At 42.3% G+C, this 24,065-nt stretch overlaps 1 protein-coding gene across 1 annotated transcript in view; it reads right to left on the reverse strand.

The window, feature by feature from the left end:
* Positions 1-24,065, reverse strand: part of sik2b (salt-inducible kinase 2b) — a 62,978-nt gene that overhangs the window by 33,957 nt on the left and 4,956 nt on the right. Inside the window, exons 2-3 of the mRNA XM_020502698.2 lie at positions 16,227-16,343; positions 14,346-14,409 (exon numbers count right to left, since the gene is read on the reverse strand). Coding sequence (XP_020358287.1) covers positions 14,346-14,409; positions 16,227-16,343 — 181 coding nt within the window. The remainder of the gene's footprint in view (positions 1-14,345; positions 14,410-16,226; positions 16,344-24,065) is intronic.

Genomic DNA, 24,065 nt, shown 5'->3' on the forward strand with positions numbered 1-24,065 from the left:
GCTGTTGTTCCGGGATTGATTTGCACTTTTTGCAACAAAGTACATTCATCTCCAGGAGACCGAACGCATCTCCTTCCTGAGCGGTATGACGGCTGCGTGGTCCCATGGTATTTATACTTGCGTACTATTGTTTGTACAGATGAACGTGGTACCTTCAGGCATTTGGAAATTGCTCCTAAGGATGAACCAGACTTGTGGAGGTCTACAATTTTCTGAGATCTTGGCTGATTTCTTTTGATTTTACCATGATGTCAAGCAGTTTGAGGGTAGGCCTTGAAATACATCCACAAGTACACATCCAATTGACTCAAATTATGTCAATTAGCCTATCAGAAGCTTCAAAAGCTATGATGTCATTTTCTGGAATTTTCCAAGCTGTTTAAAAGGCACAGTCAACTTAGTGTATGTAAACTTCTGACCCACTGGAATTGCGATACAATGAATTATAAGTGAAATAATCGGTCTGTTGGACAGAATTGTTGGGAAAATTACTTGTGACATGCAAAATAGATGTCCTAACCAACTTGCAGGAACTATAGTTTGTTAACAAGAAATTTGTGGGGTGGTTGAAAAATGAGTTTTAATGACTCCAATTTAAGTTTATGTAAACTTCCTGACTTCAACTGTGTGTGTGTATATAAATATATAAAAATTGCTCATAAGAGGGAGAGGGAGTTACCTAACTCCAACGTCCCTGGCTGCTGCAATGTTGCGCAAAGAGCTGTATCACACTCTTCTGTCCTGACGTTTACGCTGCCTCTTTGAGGGACAAACAGGAGGAAACTATTTGGGCCACGCACCCTTTCCCTGAGACAAATGCTTACATTTGAATCTATTTTGGACTTGGCTTATCTTGTTTTGGTTGACAACTAGAATAGTCTACATGTAATTTTTTTTATATTTAAAAAACTCCCCATGTCCATCTCTAACGATCATGGACCCATCATGGCTCGATTCTGTTTATATTTCTTTAATCAGTATTCAATGATGCTAATAGTCTATGCGAGCGCACACAGCAGCTCCAAAAATTATTGTCGCTGCATAATCCACACTGAATTCCCTATCCAAGAGGTAACAGAGCACCAAGTCTGGGACCAAAAGGCTTCTTAACAGCGTCTACCCCCAAGCCACAAGACTGCTGAACAGTTCATCAAATGGTGCAAATAAGCATTTCACGGTAAGATCTACACCTGTTGTATTCAGTGCATGTGGCATTTAAAAATAATTTGTAACCATCCGCAAATGTCAAATCAAACTCGTTACGCCAATTACAACCTTCAAATCCTGCAGGCCCATGAACAGATATAATGGGGGAGAGAATTAATACTTCCTAATTCATCGTTTCTCATCCAGCCTCCTCAACAGCCTCTGGGGAACACGTTTCATGGCGGCCTCTTCACACCTCCAACCAGCAGGCAACCATGCATGCAGGCTTGTACTTCACACCCTCACATAGCATCGAGGGAAGGAGACGGAGAGGAATGAGCACCCATATCCCTCTACAGTAGGGCAAAATTAGGTTGAAGAAATTCAGGTGCCCAACCAGAGTTCGGGTTTTTAGAGTCCGAGTCATTTCAAGTAATTTAGGGGGGGGGGGAAGTCGATGTTCCCCACAATAACACCGTTGACCATCCTGTGCTTAAACAAGAGGGCTTGATAAAAAATTACAGATGGAGCAAGGGCAATAGCAAGCATTAAGCTGAATTATAATTCACTCATATACATAGAGATCATCATGCAGATGGGAATGAACACGGCTAAAGTTCCAGGAAACTGTGACATTATAGACAGACAGTGCTTCTGATAAATGGTTAACTTCAGAGGAAATGAGAAAAACATTACACTGATTAGAGAGGGTGTCACATTTCATATTGTTACCCCTCTTGACTGAGGCTTCTCTTTGTGGCGTGTCACTAATAAAAAAAATGTGAAAAACGCACTTGGCATGGGAATGTGGCGAGGTGCTCTGAATACAGAGACTGGGTGGGCTAGGGCTGCTGCAGCTACACAACACAGCTATGCGATAAACCTCTCTGCATACACCGAGTAGTAGGCCTACAGCGGCCTCTTGCTCTATCGTACCTGACCAATCCCTCGCTAGAGAAAGTTTGGACTTTGGATCCTGGATACCGGTCTGGCTGGAATTAGCTGACACCATGACATTGGACAATAGAAGTGTTGTTCACTGTGCTACATACTATTTCTATTGCGTTGAAATAGACATTACGAGAAACACAACACAGAGGTTGACATGATTTTTGAAAGTTAATAATTATGCTGTGGCTGATGTACTAAACCACCCAGACACATAAAATATACAGTCGTCCTTCTGAACTGAGCTGCAGGACAGGAAGGAAACTGCTTAGGTGTCACCATGAGGACATTGGTGATTTTAAACAGCTATAGAGTTCAATGGCTGTGATGGGAGAAAACTGAGGATGGATCAGCAACATTGTAGTGACTACACATGAACCTAAATGACAGAGTGAAAAGAAGGAAGCCTATACAGAAAATACACACATACAGAATACAAATATTCCAAAACATGCATGGCACAAGTCACTAAAGTAATATTGCAAAGCCTAAATGCAAAGCCTTATGTTTGGGGCAAATCCAAAACAACACTCAGCCCCCTTATTTTCCAACATGCTGCAGCATTGTATGTGTATGCCTGACATTGGTAAAGACTGGGGAATTATTCAGGATGAAAATAAATGGGATGGAGCTAAGCACAGGCAAAATCCTAGAGAAAAACCTGCTTCAGTGTGCTTTATACCAGACACTGGGAGAGGAATTCACCTTTCAGCAGGATAATAACCTACAACACAAATCCAAATCTACACTGGAGTGACTTACCAAGAAGACAGTGAATGTTCCTGAGTGGCCAAGTTATAGTTTTGACTTGAATCTTCTTGAAAATCTATGGCATGACTTGATCTCCAACACCTTGACATAGCTTGAAGAATTTTTAACATAATAACAGGCAAATATTGCATAATATAGGTCTGCAAAGCTCTTATGAGACTTACATCTGTAATCACTGCCAAAAGGTGTTTCTAACATGTATTGACTCAGGGGGGAATACTTAACTAATCAAGGTATTTGTGTGTTTTTTTTCTATTAAATCTTAATTCTTCCACTTTGACAGAGTATTTGGGTAGATCGTTAACACACAAAAGAATATGTTTAATCCCTATTTGTAATGCAACAAAATGTGAAAAAAAGTTAAAAGGGGGCGTAGACTTTCTATAGGCACTGTACTAGCTAGAAGGTAAACCAGCCCTGGCAAGCCAGACCTTCAGCTTCACTGTTAGCCTCATCTGTTCCTTTCACACACTAGCAACAGCGTTTGGTTCACTCCAGAGTGCTTCCGCTAAGGGCTAATGACACACAAAAAAAGCACATTCATCACACCAGTAGATGTATGAGTAATGCACTGCTTGAACGTCAGAAGGGGCAAGGAGGAGGATCGACAACATGGCAGCACAGTCAGGTGCACTCAGTCAAAGAAGTGTTGCATTTTGGGAAAAAGAGAGGGGGGGGGGGTGAATGATGAATCACAGATCTAGGACAGGGTGTTAAAAACAATGAGGAAAAAGCTCAGAAGAGCACCGTTCCAGGTCTGTTGGGGAGATGTGTAATCTTTTAACAGCTGCTCAGGTTTAGAAGAGATTGGAGAGCCGAGCGAGAGCAGGACCCGGCGTCCGTAAATTTCTGTGCTGGCCAGCATCCAGACAACCAAGCAGAGCCTGCCCACCGAACAAGGACAATAACGAAGCTCTCCTGCCTTCAACGTCTCAGCTCCAAATGTATTTTCCCGAAACTTCGTGCTGAAGTAAAGACGTACCCATAGGCTACACAATCCAACACTTACAGAGCATGCCCCAGGTCAAATCAGCCAGCAAAGAGATGATACTAGTGTCAGCTAGGTGAGTCAACAGTGTAGCCAAGCCTTTTCAGCTCAGAAAAAAAACAGATACCTACTGAGTAACAGAAGAAAAAAAACATTATAGACCCAACTATTGCAGCAGACAAAAGAAGTTGACAGGCAAAATTTATCTCGCCGGTGCACTCTATCAAGAAGACAGATGTGTTCAGGCCTAGTCAATAAAACCCACCCACCCACTCTCTGGCAGTTAATATGCATGGCCTACATTTTTTCACCCCCTTTCCAAATTCAAATGGACATCCCCTTCCTCTCTCCCCCCTCTCCTCTGCCTGGAGGTTCTGTTCCGCCGCTCCTTCTCATTATTTGTGGTTGACCCAATTTCTCCAGGTTTGTTCCACTCCTGCAGGGCTGGGTGGGTGGGTGGGTGAGGCTCACTAGCCAGCAGACAGGTTGGAATGGCTGCTTTCACTGTGTCCGGCACCCACTACCCTGCCAGACTCAAACTCCATAGGGCTGGGATGGATCGTAGAAATAGACCTATTGAAACAGTTTAAGTCATTGGCTTGTATAGGAATGTCTATTCTAGTAATTCTATGGGATGGACAGACTAGATCTGCTCCCAGACAACTAGCTAGTTGACACTCAGAGTCTAGGACAAAGCTGGATGGACACGGACCGAGAGCAGTGGGCTTATAAATAGGACTTCTAAACAGCGATTTCTTTTACATGTATTTTTTTATTTCATCTTTATTTGGGGAGGCTTGGGCAAGTTGCTGGGGGGGGGGGGGGGGTGCAGAGCTGTTGAAAGGGGTAGGGGTAGATGGGTGAAGTGCTTTCTGGTGATTGGGTGAAGAACTGGCTTTAAACGAAGCTACTTGACAGCCAGCTACTCAGTCAAGTTGTACAAATGTAGCTTGGTGGCTCTTTAGATTGATGTTAAGTGGAAGGGATGTCTGTTTATAGTGGAAGAAAACAGAACATTATAATCCTGTTTACTTACGTCAGCTATTGTGCTGCTTGCTGCGTGTCTGTCAATATCAGTGATGATGTTGATGCATTACCTAACCATATTACGCCGCGCAATCAGGACTTACAGCACAATAAGTGGGGACAAAATGGTTCTGTAATACCTAGACATGATCTGCGAAGCAATCTAAGGATTCTTTGAAATGAGGTTACCCAATGTACCGAGCGCACAATCAAGTCCAGTCTATTTCTATCATAATAGGCTGATTGCAAGACAAGTCTTCCAAGTGCCACAGAAGCCAATACGGCCCCGGAAAGAGTCCCAAATGGCACCCTATTTCCCTATGTAGTGCACACATTAAGGGCCCTGGTCAAAAGAAGCGCACTAAAAAGGGAATAGGGTGTCATTTGGGATGCGGCCCCGGAATCAATGCAGTCGTCTTTGTCCCATTCACTCGCCCCTACTCTGTATCCTTCATTATCAGTCGTGGTGAAAACAAGATGGCTGTTGTTAGAATCAACACCAGTGTCAGCTCTGAGCTTGGCCCTGGCATAACCCAGGCACGGGGAGACGCAGTGTCGAACACACAGTCTGTTTATTTAGTGCAGTATCGCTGCTTTGTGCACACACACGATGACCATCCAAAAGGCATCAACCGTTTGATTTGCTACATTTCCCTCCTCCTGAACCTCTGTATACATGCATTACTCTGACTTGGCAAAATCACACACCCTAAGATGTGAGAGTGTGTGTAAGAAAATAAAAAAAATGGAACATGAAAAACATAGTGTCTTCAGAAAGTATTCACACTACTGGATTTATTCCACATTTTGTTGAGTTACAGCCTAAATTTAAAAAAGGTATTATATTGAGATGTTGGGTCACTGGCCTACACACACACACCCCACCCATAATGGAATTATGTTTTTAGAAATTGTTACAAATGAATTAAAAATGTTAATCTGAAATGTATTTAACACCTTTGTTATGGCAAGCCTAGATATGTTCAGGAGTCAAAATTTGCTTAACAAGTCAAATAATACGTTTGCATGCAATAAAAGTGTAGAGGATCGGACCCTTTTTTTTCAACACTGACGTTAGTGGAAATGTGAAATTAATGTAGGAGAACACATTAGATCTGGTCAAATATAACCTGTTCCATCAGCTTTGAAATGCAAGAGAAATGCCATTATATCACTTAGGAGTCTAGATGTAATTTAGATTGCAGTGTATATGTGCAAAGTTTTACTGATCCAATGAACCATTGCATTACTGTTCAAAGTCTGGTCAATTGATATATTTTCAAGTACATAACTATAGAGAACATACACAAATGATATGGTAATAATCACATATGTGTGGGGGTGGGGGGCAGACACAACAGGGGTTCAAACTGTAGAACGGATTTTATCAAACAAAACTATGCTACATTTGATCTCTGGGACCCTCAGGATGACAAATCAGAGCAAGATTACTCAATGTAAGTACATTATTTACCTTCAGAGGTGAATGTATCAAACCAGTTGTTGTTGTGTACTCTCCTCAAACAATAGCATTTTTTCCCCACTGTAATAGCTACTGTAAAATTGTACAGTGCAGTTAGATTAGCAAGAATTTAACCTTTCCGCCCATATAAGACATGGACATTTTCTTGTTACTTACAGTGTCATGCTAATCACATTAGCGCATGTTAGCTCAACCGTGGGGAGGACACCGATCCCGTAGAGGTTAACAGGATTTCTGAATGACAACCTAATCTCTGTAGCATACGCATACAATTATCTGTAAGGTCCCTCAGTAGAGCAGTGCATTTCAAACACAGATTCAACCACAAAGACCAAGGAAGTTTTCCAATGCCTCACAAGGGCGGCACATATTGGTAGATGGGTAAAAATAAAAAGCAGACATGGAATATCCCTTGGAGTATGGTGAAATTATTACTTACACTTTGGACGGTGTATCAATACACCCAGTCACTATAAAGACACAGGCGTCTTTTCTAACTCAATTGCCAGAGAGGAAGGAAACTGCACAGATATTTCACAATGAGGCCAATGTTTGAAACAGAGTTTAATGGCTGTGACAGGAGAAAACTGAGGATGTCTCAACAACATTGTAGTTACTTCACAACAATAACCTAAATAAGTGAAAAGAAGGAAGCCTGTACAGAATAAAAATATTCCAAAACATGCATCCTGTTTCCAATAAGGCACTAAAGCAAAACTGCAACAACAAAAAGTTAGCTTCATGTCTGGAATACAAAGAGTTACCTTTGGGGCAAATCCAACACAGTGTCATTGAGTACCACTTAATATTTTCAAGCAGGGTGCCGGCTGCATCATGTTATGGGTATGCTCGTCATTGGCAAGGACTATGGAGTATTGTAGGATAAAAAATACAGTTAAGCACAGGCAAAATCATTGAGGAAAACATGGTTCAGTCTGCTTTCCAACAGACACTAGGAGACAAATTCACCTTTCAGCAGGACAAATCTAAAACACAAGGCCAAATATACACTGGAGTTGCTTACCAAGACCACATTGAATGTTCCCGAGTGGCCTAGCTACAGTTTGGACTTAAATGTGCTTGCAAATCTATGGCAAGACTTGAAAATGGCTGTCTAGTAATGACAGAGCTTGAATAATTTTCAAAAGAATAATGCGCAAATATTGTAAAATCCAGGTGTGCAAAGCTCTTAGAGACTTAGCCAGAAAGACTCACAGCTGTAATCACTGCCAAAGGTGATTCTAACATGTATTGACTCAGGGGGTTGAATACTTATGTAATCAAGATATACAGTGCCTACGGAAAGTATTCAGACCTCTTGACTTTTTTCACTTTGTTACGTTACAGCCTTATTCTAAAATGGATGAAATAAATACACCTCAGCAATTTACACACAGTACCCCACGATGACAAAGTGAAAAAAGGTTTTAGTATTTTTTCAAATTTAGAAAAATAAATAAACTTATTCACATTCAGACCCTTTGCTATGAGACTCAAAATTGACCTCAGGTGCATCCTGTTTCCATTGATCATCCTTGAGATGTTTCTACAACTTGATTGGGGTCCACCTGTGGTAAATTCAATTGATTGGACATGATTTAGAAAGGCACACACACAAACCGACACACACATAAGGTGTGCCAAGGTTGTAACGTCATACCCAAGAAGACTCGAGGCTGTAATTGCTGGCGGAGGTGCTTCAACAAGGTACTGAGTAAATGGTCTGAACACTTATGTAAATGTGATACTGCAGTTAATTTTTAATACATTTGCAAACATTTGATACAAGTTTTTGCTTTGTCATTGTGGGGTTGTGTGTTGATTGATGAGGAAAAAACGATTTAAATCTATTTTAGAATAAGGCTGTAACGTAACAAAATCTGGGAAAAATAAAGGGGTCTGAATACTTCCAAACACACTGTATTAGCGTTTAATTTTGTATAATTAAAAAAATATCTATATATTTTTTTTAAGTTATAAATTTTCTTCAACGTTGACTTGAATATTTTGTTTAGATCCTTGACAATTAAATCAATTTTAATCCCACCATGTAACACAACAAATGATGTACTTAATATCTGCCTACACTCATGTTACCAGCTCCATCATGGACAAGCAAAAAACTCAACCGCACTCTGTGCATCGTCAATGGGCATGGATAAGGCAGACAACGTTGCGGCGGGGCCTTGTCTCTTCATTTTGTTCACGGGTAAAGAAATGTCATCATTCACGTGTCAAGCAAGCACTCCCTTTGCTCCCTCTATACAAAAAATAACAGTTGAAGTTGCAAGATTACATACACTTAGGTTGGAGTCATTAAAACTCGTTTTCAACCACATTTCTTGTTAACAAACTATAGTTTTGGCATGTCGGTTAGGACATCTACTTTGAGCATGACACAAGTCATTTTTCCAACAATTGTTTACAGACAGATTATTTCACTGTATCACAATTCCAGTGGGTCAGAAGTTTACATACACTAAGTTGACTGTGCCTATAAACAGCTTGGAAAATTCCAGAAAATTATGACCTGAAAGGCCGCTCAGCAAGGAAGAAGCCACTGCTCCAAAACCGCCATAAAAAAAGCCAGACTATAGTTTGCAACTGCACATGGGGACCAAGATCGTACTTTTTGGAGAAATGCAACATCTCAAGACATCAGTCAGGAAGTTAAAGCTTGGTCGCAAATGGGTCTTCCAAATGGACAATGACCCCAAACATACTTCCAAGGCTGTGGAAACATGGCTTAAGGACAACAAAGTCAAGGTATTGGAGTGGCCATCACAAAGCCCTGACCTCAATCCTATAGAAAACTGAAAAAGCGTGTGCGAGCAAGGAGGCCTACAAACCGGACTCCGTTACACCAGCTCTGTCAGGAGGGATGGGCCAAAATTCACCCAACTTATTATGGGAAGCTTGTGGAAGGCTACCCAAAACATTTGACCCAAGTGAAACAATTAAAAGGCAATGCTAGCAAATACTAATTGAGTGTATGTAAACTTCTGACCCACTGGGAATGTGATGAAATAAATAAAAATATATCATTCTCTACTATTATTCTGACATTTCACATTCTTAAAATAAAGTGGTGACTAACTGACCTTAGTCAATTTCTTACTAGGATTAAATGTCAGGAATTGTAAAAACCGTAGTAAATGTATTTGGCTAAGGTGTATAAACCTCTGACTTCAACTGTACAAAAAATGCGAGAACCAGAAAATGCTGCTTATCTAACCAAGATGGCTGGTGGCAGCAGTGCTGGTTTATATTGGAGCAGACCAGAGAGCCTGGCGCGTCTGTTGGTGATAGAACATGCGCCTCCTACCGCAATGGTGCATCAAGATAGGACTTACAGAACCGAATTAGGTTATTTCTTCAGTTTTTTCCCTCCTTTCATGACCACTTTCTTATTAATTCTTCACAGCTAGTATACCTCTCGCCCAAATGTTTGTCTTCCACTTTTTAATGGGGCAAAGGTTAACCAACCCACTCACCTTGTGCACACCCTCAATCACACAGAACAAGAGGATCACTATACACAGCTCTGCACTGCCTACAGTACAACGATGTGTCATGCAAAACAACTCAAAATCACTTTACATAACCATTGGGAAATGGCTTGCGTTGGGAAGAAGGCCTGTCTGTGACATCCATGTACTGTAGAAAAGCTAACTTTGCTAACATGCTTTTCACATCTTGACCTACATCATACGATATTATCTTAGGTTTAGATTCCACCTTATATGGTGGGCATATAGAACGGACAGGTAAGCCGGTATCATCTCTGTACAGATACAGACAGGTATTGAAGAAAGCCTGTTGTTGACTGACTTCTAAACTGAATATGGAGGTCAGAGAAGCGCTATTAACCCGTGCCGCCTCCTTGCCCTCTCCCTGCTCCGGTGGGTGCCATCCAAGTGGCACAACAATGTAAACGATGGTCTTAGGACAAACTACCAGATTTGTTAAGTCAAAATATAGTCTAGGAAATCATCTCCAAATTCACTATCTACTCGACTCACAATCATAGAATTCTAATTATATGGTTTTAACACAATGGTTCTCACCTATCACAATCTCCACTGAAAGTAAGCTTTGGGGCAAGAAATGCAAATGGTGGGGAACTCAAGGGAACATTTAATCAAATCTCACAACGGGTGGAGGCATTCCTTTTCCCTACGGCCTGTCCTTCAACAGACAAAAGATTACGTAAAAGCCCATCAGTAACATTACAATGCATTTGGAAAGTATTCAGACCCATTGACTTTTTCCACATTATGTTACGTTACAGCCTTATTCTAAAATACCCCATAATGACAAAGCAAAAACTGTTTTTTTAGAAAATTAAGTAAATATCACATTTACATAAGTATTCAGACCCTTTACTCAGTACTTTGTTGAAGCACCTTTTGGCAGCGATTACAGCCTTGAGTCTTCTTGGGTATGGCACTACAAGCTTGGCATACCTGTATTTGAGGAGTTTTACCAATTATTCTCTGCAGATCTTCTCAAACTCTTCCAGGTTGGATACAGAGCATCGCTGCACAGCTATTTTCAGGTTTCTCCAGAGACTCCAGTCTCTGGTCCGGTCCACTCAAGGACATTCAGAGACTTGTCCCGAAACCACTCTTGCATCATCTTGCCTGTGTGCTTAGGACCATTCTCCTGTTGGAAGGTGAACCTTCGCCCCCCAGTCAGCGGTCCTGAGCGCTCCGGAGCAAGTTTTTAATCAAGAATCTCACGGCACTTTGCTCCATTCATCTTTCCCTCGATCCTGACTAGTCTCCCAGTCCTTGCCGCTGAAAAACATCCCCACAGCATGATGCTGTCACTACCATGCTTCCCATAGGGATGGTGCCAGGTTTCCTCCAGATGTGACACTTGGCATTCAGGCCAAAGAGTTCAATCTTGGTTTCAACAGACCAGATAATCTTGTTTCACATGGTCCGAGTGTCCTTTTAGGTGCCTTTTTAGCAAACTCCAAGTGGGCTGTCATGTGCCGTTTACTGAGGAGTGGCTTCTGTCTGGCCACTCTACCGTAAAGGCCTGATTGGTGGAGTGCTGCAGAGATGGTTGTCCTTCTGGAAGGTTCTCCCATCTCCACAGAGGAACTCTGGAGCTCTATCAGAGTGACCATCGGGTTTCTTGGTCACCACCCTGACCAAGGCCTTTCCCCCCGAATGCTCAGTGTGGCTGGGTGGCCAGATCTAGAAGAGCCTTGGTGGTGGATGATGGAGGCCACTGTGTTCTTGAGGACCTTCAATGCCCTCAGAACAGCCTCAATTCATCGGGGCATGGACTCTACAAAGTGTCGAAAGTGTTCCACGGGGATGCTTGCCAATGTTATCACCAAATACTTCCCACCGTTGTGTCAAGCTGGTTGGAAGTCCTTTGGGTAGTGGACCATTCTTGATACACGCGGGAAACTATTGAGCATGAAAAACGCATCAGTATTGCAACTCTTGACACAAACCGGTGCACCTGGCACCCATTACCACAGGGTTCCCGAACCTTTTCACTCAGGCCACCCTTCCAGCATTGGGGAACATTTTGCGCCACCCCTGTGTGCGTGCCACATTTATTTCTATGGGCACAAGCATGGTTCATGACACACCCCTCTGGTTGGCGGAGAGAAAATGTTGCCGGTTTAAAGCCTATTTCAAGCAATTCTACCCATTTTGGCATGGGCTGCAGAGAACATTCTACATTTTGCAATGTATAATGTGTATTCATGTGACATTTGAGTGACTACAACATTACAAATAAAATCTATGGGCTAAAAAACATTAGCTGACATGGGTTAGTTGATCCAGACATTTCTTACACGTTATAAAAGCTCTCGAACGTATGCAATGACTGACCAGACAAGAGGAACTGATGATGCACTACCCAATTTTGAAAGTGCACCTTGTGCATTCTACTATTACAGCTTTCAAGAGTATCTTGGAAGCCGGGCTGAGTTGCAAAAAATGCAATAACATATTAAAAAGACCCCCACGCCCCGCCAACACAGTTTGGGAACCACTGCACTACCATGCCCCTGGTTCAAAGGCACTTAAGTCTTTTGTCTTCCCAATTCACCTTCAATGGCACAGATACAGTGGGGCAAAAAAGTATTTAGTCAGCCACCAAATGTGCATGTTCTCCCACTTAAAAAGATGAGAGGTCTGTAATTTCCATCATAGATACACTTCAACTATGACAGACAAAATGAGAAAATAAAAATCCCCAAAAGTCACATTGTAGGATTTTTAATGAATTTATTTGCAAATGATGGTGGAAAATAAGTATTTGGTCAATAACAAAAATGTCTCAATACTTTGTTATATACCCTTTGTTGGCAATGACAGAGGTCAAACGTTTTTTGTAAGTCTTCACAAGGTTTTCACACACTGTTGCTGGTATTTTGGCCCATTCCTCCATGCAGATCTCCTCTAGAGCAGTGATGTTTTGGGGCTGTTGCTGGGCAACACAGACTTTCAACTCCCTCCAAAGATTTTCTATGGGGTTGAGATCTGGAGACTGGCTAGGCCACTCCAGGACCATGAAATGCTTCTTACGAAGCCACTCCTTCGTTGCACGGGCAGTGTGTTTGGGATCATTGTCATGCTGAAAGACCCAGCCACGTTTCATCTTCAATGCCCTTGACTGATGGAAGGAGGTTTTCACTCAAAATCTCACGATACATGGCCCCATTCATTCTTTCCTTTACACGGATCAGTCGTCCTGGTCCCTTTGCAGAAAAACAGCCCCAAAGCATGATGTTTCCACCCCCATGCTTCACAATAGGTATGGTGTTCTTTGGATGCAACTCAGCATTCTTTGTTCTTCAAACACGACGAGTTGAGTCGAGTCTATTTTGGTTTCATCTGACATTCTCCCAATCTTCTTCTGGATCATCCAAATGCTCTCTAGCAAACTTCAGATGGGCCTGGACATGTACTGGCTTAAGCAGGGGGACACGTCTGCCACTGCAGGATTTGAGTCCCTGGCGGCGTAGTGTGTTACTGATGATAGGCTTTGTTACTTTGGTCCCAGCTCTCTGCAGGTCATTCACTAGGTCCCCCCGTGTGGTTCTGAGATTTTTGCTCACCGTTCTTGTGATCATTTTGACCCCACGGGGTGAGATCTTGCGTGGAGCCCCAGATCGAGGGAGATTATCAGTGGTCTTGTATGTCTTCCATTTCCTAATAATTGCTCCCACAGTTGATTTCTTCAAACCAAGCTGCTTACCTATTGCAGATTCAGTCTTCCCAGCCTGGTGCAGGTCTACAATTTTGTTTCTGGTGTCCTTTGACAGCTCTTTGGTATTGGCCATAGTGGAGTTTGGAGTGTGACTGTTTGAGGTTGTGGACAGGTGTCTTTTATACTGATAACAAGTTCAAACAGGTGCCATTGATACAGGTAACGAGTGGAGGACAGAGGAGCCTCTTAAAGAAGAAGTTACAGGTCTGTGAGAGCCAGAAATCTTGCTTGTTTGTAGGTGACCAAATACTTATTTTCCACCATCATTTGCAAATAAATTCATAAAAAATCCTACAATGTGATTTTCTGGACTTTTTTTTCAAATTTTGTCTGTCATAGTTGAAGTGTACCTATGATGAAAATTACAGGCCTCTCTCATATTTTTAAGTGGGAGAACTTGCACAATTTTTTGGCCCACTGTACACAAACCATGTCTCAACTCTCTCAAGGATAAAGGATTTTAAGCCTGTCTCCTCCCCTCCATCTACACTGATATAAATATATTTAACAAGTTGCATGAATAAGGGATCATAGCTTTCACCTGGTCAGTCTATGTCATGGAAAGAGCAGGTGAAGTTAATGTTTTGTACACAGCATATAGGCTACAGCATGCAAGTACACAATATAACTAACAGGAGAGGAGAGGTGACAACGCATGACAAAAAATCTTTCAGATAAAATTGTTTGACATCGTTTCCAGTCGGGAATAAATTCACTTGGTACGTCTGCTTCACTTACCGAAAATCTCCCCGTTTTTGGCATACTCTGTCACCAAGTAGAGCATGTTCTTGGTCTCCATTACCTGTGAAAAAGGGAAGGAAACAATGAGTAAGCAATAAGCACAGAGCAAAACAGATTAAGGCCAACCTCAGCAATGACCTTGGTGCTGTTAAGATGTAAATTCATCTGATAATCCTCGTGCATAGATTCCTGGAAGTATTAGGCTGGCTGACGTGGGTGTACTGAGAACAGCAGAACAGTCTTAAATGAAAGGATCATAAAAGAACAAATGAATTAATAAACTTGCATTGATCAGCAGAGTAAATGTTGCAAATGTCACACCGTAAACGCTCATATATGATGCTCACAGCAAAAAAAGAATGCTTTATTTTTTGGAATTACAAAAATTACACATATGGAACACATGAGAGAATGGGAACGAAGTTCTGGTTGAAGGGCTCCGCTATTCCCAGTAGAGAGAGGGTACTGATAGTGCCAGAGGTGTGTGTGGGAGGACACCAGGGCAGCATCCCAAATGGCACACTATTCCCTATGTGCAAAGCATCCCAAATGGCACACTATTCCCTATGTGCACAGCATCCCAAATGGCACACTGTTCCCTATGTGCACAGCATCCCAAATGGCACACTGTTCCCTATGTGCACTTCTTTTTGACCAGGGACCTATGGGAAGTAGTGCACCACATTGGGAATAGGATGCCATTTGGGAAGTGACCTAGAATTAGCCAAAGAAAACAAAGGGATGAATAGAGATAAAAAAATATATAAACACATTATTTATTATTAACACAAACGCATCAGATACATTCACATAGAAATCCCACAAAGTGGTTATTTCATGTAAATTCCCATCTGGGCTAACTTACCCTTTACTCTGCACCATTTCTGACCAATATGCCCCTGTCTCCATGACTTTACCAAAAACCCTGTAGGGATAATCAATGTCACTTATCCCAGTGCTTTCCATAACATGCCGATCACATGGCACTTACTATCCAAATTCTGTCACAGTACTTGGTCAATGATGCAAATGGAGAAATTACATGGATTGTTATCCCATGCAAATGTCAACATTATAGCCTACAACTTCTCTGAGTTGTTGAGAACGCTTGATGGGGACAAATAGGCCATATATTGATGAAGGTGGGGATGAGGAGTTCATTGGAAACAGTGAAGAGCTGTGTATGTGACTGTGGGAAGCTTGAGCCTCTGAGTCCGCTGAGGGGGCATCCTGTGAAGCAAAGACCCCAAGACAAACTGAACAGGGGAAGGGGGGGGGGGTTGGTTGTTTGGAGATGAGAGAGCCGATGCCAAGCCTACTGCCCTCTGTTTATGAGGCCTGAAAGGAAATGACTAATTGACCCATGCCGTTTGTATGGAAGAGCTGTTGGAAATAATGATACACAGCAAAGCCTGGACCAGAGCCATTTGGTTGTGTAATAATAATTAACTGCTATTCACATTCCCAACGACCAAAGTGACCTAAAGTCTTATGTAAGAAAAGTGAAGTCTGGGGTGGGATTTTCGGGATGACTGGTAGAGGACCTCCTCTGATTGTGGCGCTTGACAGCTGAACATTGCTCCCCCCCCCACTGCTATTAACACGAGAGGCTGAACCCTACAATAAAGTTTGTGTGAAATTTTGTTAAGCACCTTGACACGTTGCTTGGTTGGTTAGTTATTAACTCCGTCAGACGTCAGTTCTGATATCTATGAAGGTCTAGGACTGTGAAGGCCAGATAGATTGGAGATGTTTGCTCACCCATTAGTAAATGTCCTGAATGACCATAGGCATTGCACATTTATACAAAAACCCAGGAGGAACAAATAAAAATGGATTATATTTTGAATACTGGTGTTTTAAAAAGGAGAGGTTTACCTGGTACAACTTGATGATGTGCGGGTGGTCCAACATTTTCATGATCTGTACCTCCCGGTAGATCTTCTCCAGGTTCACAGCGTCTAGTTGGCTCTTGTCGATGATTTTAATGGCAACCTGTAGAACACAGAATACAGTGATGAGTCCCTGGACAAAACATTCAAAAGGATTCCCTTGAGGTCTTTTTTGTGTAAAGGAATAATAATTAATATATATATATTTTTTTATGTGTAGGCATACATTTTAAAAGTGTTGCTTAGACTGAGGCAGATAATTCTAAGAAAGTACAAAAGCAAAAGCGGTAAAGCAGTAGGCCTAGCTCTCCCTAATATAATTCCACAGCACTCTTAAGTTCTTGCAAGGCGAGCACAGACAATAAAACTCAAACGCTATCCTTTGCACAAAAAACTGTTTGCTAGGGGAAATCATAAACAGCTTTTATATTCTGTCATCCACACTGGGTGAGAGGTAAGGGGGGCAGACACGAGCAGAAGCTGCTGGAAAACAGGCAATTTCTTCATCCTTGCAAGAGTTGATTAACAGTGTCCATGTCATGATAACATGCAATATCCCAAGCCTCGCTCTCTCATAAACAGCATTTCATCACCACCAGGACTTGAAGAAATCCAAGTGTCTGCAAGCTAAGCTCTGGAGTAAACGAAAATGAGTGGAGGCCTTTAAATCATTCTACTCTAATCTTACCCAATACAATGCTTGATTACATCCATATCACAGCACTAATGCTCCCTCCCTCTTCGTTATGAACAGAAGACATGTCCATCTTGATCACACCTACATCATTGCGCAAAATGGTACGCAGCATTATCTGGATATGTGTTCAACATTCACCTCCTGCTACCATTTCTGTCAAGCCGTCTACACATATTGTTTGATGCATACGTTCAATATTTCCAATGTATGCATCACACAGAAGGCACTGCAACTGCCTCTGCAAGGCAAACGCAGTGTTCCATTGGAAATGAATGTACTTCTGGTGTACCAAAAAACAAAGACGCTTTCGGAGTAATGAGGCGTTAGGCCTACTGCCAGCCCCTACAAGGAGGTCAAGTAAGGTCGGGGGCATTCTTGAACTGAGGACCTACTGATCACAAGATCACTAAGACGAGATGAGTAACGAGAGAGATTTGAAATCTTGAAAAGTCAAGAATCCAGGACAGTGGGCTGCTGCTAATACCATATCCAAGCAGTAAACACTAAACAGGGGCTGACGGTTTTGCTTTGCAATTACTAGTTATTTACAGAGTAGCCCCATAATGGACTAAAGGAGCCTAACGATACTCATTATAATCCAAGTACCTCAAAATATTCTAGTTAAAGGGGAAATGGCTTTGGAAGCCAAAACAGACAAATACTCCAACTAAATGTGAATTGATTCTCAAATGCGGTACGGTTATAGAAACATAAATCCCCCTACTTTCAAATCACATCAAAATAATTCCACAAACGCAAAAAGCACACATACACTCTACACAGTTTTAACACAGTTGCAGCCAATGGTATTTTTCATTGACAACACGTTTGTGGCATACGTCTTCTGTTTACATACAGGTGTGGAGACGCATATACAGTACCATTCAAAAGTTTGGACACCTACTCATTCAAGGGTTTTTCTTTATTTTTAATATTCTCTACATTATAGAATAATAGTGAAATAATATGAAATAACACATGGAATCATGTAGTAGCCCAAAATATATTTGTAAGCTATGTAACCTATTATTAAATAATGGCTATAAAGATACTTTTAGATTTGTATCATTTAGATAGAATATTGATTAACCACGACATTGATTTTGAGATATGAAGACTTATTATAAAATTAAATGAAACTGTTCCACCAAAATGTGCATCTGAAAAATCACAACTGGCACGCAGATCAGTAGAAATGGAACGATAATTTGACACTCCAAATGGAAAAGGTTGCCGACCGCTGGTGAAGCCTATTACCAGCGACTTCAGGAGTGCAAGGGACAAAATCTGGTCAAGAACAGTTTTTTTCTTTCTGGTTAGGCTATAGTGATCTCTGGCTCCCTGTTTTTTTGTAATTTGTATGTCTTTTTAAATCGCAGTGCCTAAAGCGTCAGACAAGCTCAGTAGCCTATGTATAGTTGATTTTATTCAAATATAGGGTGTGTGTCTATATATGGAAACATTTGTCACCATCTGGATGTCACCTTGACATGCCAATTAGCTAGCGTAACGAGATTGTATCGAGGTTCTTCCCACTGTTTCGCTTCACCGGGAAGATGTATCATGTTGCTGGCAGCAGCTAACGTAGCCAATTTGTTCCATCCCACTTGATTATATTTTGAGTAGGATAGCAGCCTACACAAAAAATAACTTGTAGTATTGGTAGTCACCGTGATACAGTCTACTGCTCAATGAGAGTTTGCAATGCAAGCAGGCAACAACATCACCGGGCACAGTGTGTCCTTAGTTCCTGCTTGACGGCTAATGCCGAGCCCTGCTGTCCTGCAGTAAGGAGAGGGAAGTAGCTAGATTGTGTGGCCAATATCATGCCAGGATGACAGCTAAAGCACATTTATTGTAGTGATTTCCACCAAAAATGTACAACTACGGCATTAATATCTATATAAAAATAAACAATTACCCCGATTGAAATGGAATGACTCTTTCAAGTCCCAACTTTGGCAGACAAGTTTCTAATTCTCATTGAACTCACAAGAATAAATTAGCTAGCTGGCAAGGGCTCATTAGCACAACTGACTGAACCGAATCCGTCCGTCCCCATTCAACTCTTGCTGCATGACGCACATTTTGGGCACCTGGCGTCTCCGTATAGCCTCTCCCAGTGCCCTACCTGTGCTAATTAGCTAGCTACAGTACCAGTTAAAAGTTCAGACACACCTACTCATTCAAGGGTTTTTCTTTATTTTTACTATTTTCTACATTGTAGAATAATAGTGAAGACATCAACACTATGAAATAACACATATGGAATCATGTAGTAACCAAAAAATCCAATCAAATTTTATTGGTCACATACATGTGTTTAGCAGATGTTAATGCAGGTGTAGAGAAATACTTGTGTGAAACAAATCTAAATATATTTTATATTCTTCAAAGTAGCCACCCTTTGCCTTGATGACAGCTTTGCACACTTTAGGCATTCTCTCAACCAGCTTCACCTGGAATGCTTTTCGAACAGTCTTGGAGGAGTTCCCACATATGCTGAGCACTTGTTGGCCGCTTACTTCCTTCTATGAATAATCAAGTACGCGTCCTCCCTCCAGATTGACAGGAGCGCTCCAAACAAAAAGACAATGAATAAATTGACAACTCGTAAATGGAATGAAATCATAATTTTAATCACAAGTGTAGTCTACTGTAGGTTGTGCACTCTAAAAACAACATGTCCACACCTACAATAACAATGGTAAGACTAGAATAATAATACACTGCTCAAAAAAATAAAGGGAACACTTAAACAACACAATGTAACTCCAAGTCAATCACACTTCTGTGAAATCAAACTGTCCACTTAGGAAGCAACACTGATTGACAATAAATTTCACATGCTGTTGTGCAAATGGAATAGCCAACAGGTGGAAATTATAGGCAATTAGCAAGACACCCTCAATAAAGGAGTGGTTCTGCAGGTGCTGACCGCAGACCACTTCTCAGTTCCTATGCTTCCTGGCTGATGTTTTGGTCACTTTTGAATGCTGGCGGTGCTTTCACTCTAGTGGTAGCATGAGACGGAGTCTACAACCCACACAAGTGGCTCAGGTAGTGCAGCTCATCCAGGATGGCACATCAATGCGAGCTGTGGCAAGGTTTGCTGTGTCTGTCAGCGTAGTGTCCAGAGCATGGAGGCGCTACCAGGAGACAGGCCAGTACATCAGGAGACGTGGAGGAGGCCGTAGGAGGGCAACAACCCAGCAGCAGGACTGCTACCGCTGCCTTTGTGCAAGGAGGAGCAGGAGGAGCACTGCCAGAGCCCTGCAAAATGACCTCCAGCAGGCCACAAATGTGCATGCGTCTGCTCAAACGGTCAGAAACAGATTCCATGAGGGTGGTATGAGGGCCCGACGTCCACAGGTGGGGGTTGTGCTTACAGCCCAACACTGCGCAGGACGTTTGGCATTTTCCAGAGAACACCAAGATTGGCAAATTTGCCACTGGCGCCCTGTGCTCTTCACAGATGAAAGCAGGTTCACACTGAGCACGTGACAGACATGACAGAGTCTGGAGACACCGTGGAGAAGGTTCTACTGCCTGCAACATCCTCCAGCATGACCGGTTTGGCGGTGGGTCAGTCATGGTGTGGGGTGGCATTTTTTGGGGGGTCCGCACAACCCTCTATGTGCTCGCCAGAGGTAGCCTGACTGCCATTAGGTACCGAGATGAGATCCTCAGACCCCTTGTGAGACCATATGCTGGTGCGGTAGGCCCTGGGTTCCTCCTAATGCAAGACAATGCTAGGCCTCATGTGGCTGGAGTGTGTCAGCAGTTCCTGCAAGAGGAAGGCATTGATGCTATGGACTGGCCCGCCCGTTCCCCAGACCTGAATCCAATTGAGCACATCTGGGACATCATGTCTCGTTCCATCCACCAACGCCACGTTGCACCACAGACTGTCCAGGAGTTGTAGGGAGGTGATACAGGCACGGAGGCCACACACACTACTGAGCCTCATTTTGACTTGTTTTAAGGACATTACATCAACGTTTGATCAGCCTGTAGTGTGGTTTTCCACTTTAATTTTGAATGTGACTCCAAATCCAGACCTCCATGGGTTGATAAATTTGATTTCCATTGATCATTTTTGTGTGATTTTGTTGTCAGCACATTCAACTATGTAATGAAAAAAAGTATTTAATAAGAATATTTCATTCATTCAGATCTAGGATGTGTTATTTTAGTGTTCCCTTTATTTTTTTGAGCAGTGTATATCTACTAAATATAATGTTGAATCCACCCTTAAGAAGTAGTAGTAAGACGATTATTACAACAGCAAAAAATGTGTTCACGGTTTATGTCCTTAATTGTCGGTTACACGATTCTACGATAATTGTGCCAGCCCTAACAACAAGTTATTTCTCCCTTGCCCATCGAAACAAACATTACTTTCTTTTACAAGTTTTAACTAGCACCATGCTGCTCTTTTTGCAAGCTAGCAAGCATAAACTAAGAAGCTGGGAAGGGTGTATCAGGAGGACTGACTGAACCGAATCCATTAAGCTCCACCCGACTCAACATGTCATCAATTTGGGCACTAGGTGTGTCCGTATAGCCTCTCCCTAATCCACCTGTCTTCCGTCTGTTTCCGTAAACAAGTGATGTAACATGGAAATACGGCCGTGTTTGAACCCTAACCCTATAAAAAGGTGTGTAGTAATTTAACCTTTAAAAAAATAAATAATAATAATTTCTTGCCGATATGAAAGATAAGTTCCTTATGTTTCCAGAACTGTACCACAAGGACGCGTGTTAACATTTAGAGCAAGCGTCGGGGCTCAACAAAAAACTCACCCATTCATTAGATTCTACCGTCAAAGGCGCTAAAGCAGTTTGCTCTCAAACTCTAGGCGGCATTCTGCCTTCTCTCTACAGTTTTCAGCCATGCATACGTCTTGCACAGATAAATAAAGCTATGGGTGCCTCCATCTGATGAAATGTCACTTCTGCTACACTTCCTGAGTTACACACAGGTGTTCGAAGTACGTGAGATACCGTAGCTAATTAGCACAGGTGGTCGCCTCGTCTTCCGTCTGTTTTCCATAAACAAATAACATTTTATTTGTCACACGCGCCGACTACAATACATGTAGACCTTAGTGAAATGCTTACTTACAAAACCTTAACCAACAATGCAGTTAAGAAAAATAAGTCAAAGATAACAAATAATTAAAGAGCAGCAGTAAATTAACAATAGTGAGGCTATATACAGAGGGTACCTGTACAGAGTAAATGGGTGGGCCTGGTCTGGGAAGCCATTTGATTAGCTGTTCAGGAGTCTTATGGCTTGGGGGGGATAGAATAACAAGTGCTGTAGCATGGAGATATGGCGTGTAGAATGGCGCCGGAGGGGATGCCTGACGTTTTACGTGCTCCTAACCAATTGTGCTATTTTGTTAGTTTTTCCGCATTGTTTGTAACTTATTTTTTCTACTTATTTTGTACATAATGTTGCTGCTACCATCTCTTATGACCGAAAATAACTTCTGGACATCAGAACAGCAATTACTCACCTCGAACTGGAAAAAAACATGTTTAACGAGTCCGACGTGAAGGATATACTGCTTTCTCAGGAACGGGCCCAAATCCCTGTCATTTGCGTGAAGAAAAGACGGGGGAAAAAGGGCAGAGGTCGGGCTGCCTTCTGAGAATTCGTAGGCGAGTGAGTAAACTCCCACTCCTATCCGTTCTATTGGCCAACGTGCAATCATTGGAAAATAAAATGGATGACCTACGATCAAGATTATACTACCAACGGGACATTAAAAACTGTAATATCTTATGTTTGACCAAGTCGTGGCTGAACGACGACAGATAATATAGAGCTAGTGGGATTTTCCATGCATCGGCAGGACAGAGAAGCTACGTCTGATAAGACAAGGTGCGGGGGGAGTGTGTCTATTTGTCAATAACAGCTGGTGCGAGATGTCTAATATTAAAGACGTCTCAATGTATTGCTCGCCTGAGTTAGAGCACCTTATGAAAAACTGTAGACCAAACTATCTACCAAGAGAGTTCTCATCTATATTATTCGTAGCCGTCTATTTACCACCTGAATCCCGCTTACAGGCAAAAACTAAAGCAGGAATTACCAGTGACTCGTTCAATACGGAAGTGGTCAGATTACACAGATGCTACGCTACAGGACTGTTTTACTAGCACAGACTGGAATATGTCAAATGGCATTTCGGAGTATACCAGTCATCGGCTGCATCAATAAGTACATTGACGTCCCCACAGTGACCGCAAGTACATATCCCGACCAGAAGCCAAGGATTAGAGAAAAAGTCTGCATTGAGCTAAAGGCTAGAGCTGCCACTTCAAGGAGTGGGACACTAATCCAAACGCTTATAAGAAATCCCGCTATGCCCTCAGACAAACAAAGCATCAATACAGGATTAAGATTGAATCCTACTACACAGGCTCTGACGCTCGTCGGATGTGGCAGGGCTTGAAAACTATTACGGACTACAAAGAGAAACCCACCCGCAAGATGCCCAGTGACGCGAGCCTACCAGACGAGCTAAATGCCTTTTGTGCTCGCTTCAGTGAGCACAAAAGTGACGCAAGCAACACTGTGACGCAAGCAACACTGAAGCATGCATGAGAGCACCAACTGTTCAGGACGACAGTGTGATAACGCTCTTGGTAGCCGATGTGAGCAAGACCTTTAAACAGGTCAACATTCACAAAGCCGCGGGGCCAGACGGATTACCAGGACGTGTAGTCAAAACATGCGCGGACCAACTGGCAAGTGTCTTGCCTGACATTTTCAACCTCTCACTGACTGAGTCTGTAATACCTACATGTTTCAAGCAGACCACCATAGTAATGTGCACAAAGAAGCAAAGGTAACCTGCCTAAATGATTACTGCCCGTATAACTCACGTCAGTAGCCATGAAGTGCTTTGAAAGGCTGATCATGGCTCACATCAACAGCATCCTGCAGGATACCCTAGACCCACTCCAATTCACATAACAAAACAGATCCACAGTTGACGCAATCTCAATCGTACTCCACACTGCCCTTTCCCAACTGGATAAAAGGAACACCTAAGTGAGAATACTGTTCATTGACTACAGCTCAGTGTTCAACACCACAGTGCCCACAAAGCT

This window comes from Oncorhynchus kisutch, linkage group LG15 (assembly GCF_002021735.2).
Source record: "Oncorhynchus kisutch isolate 150728-3 linkage group LG15, Okis_V2, whole genome shotgun sequence".
NCBI classification, from domain to species: domain Eukaryota; kingdom Metazoa; phylum Chordata; class Actinopteri; order Salmoniformes; family Salmonidae; genus Oncorhynchus; species Oncorhynchus kisutch.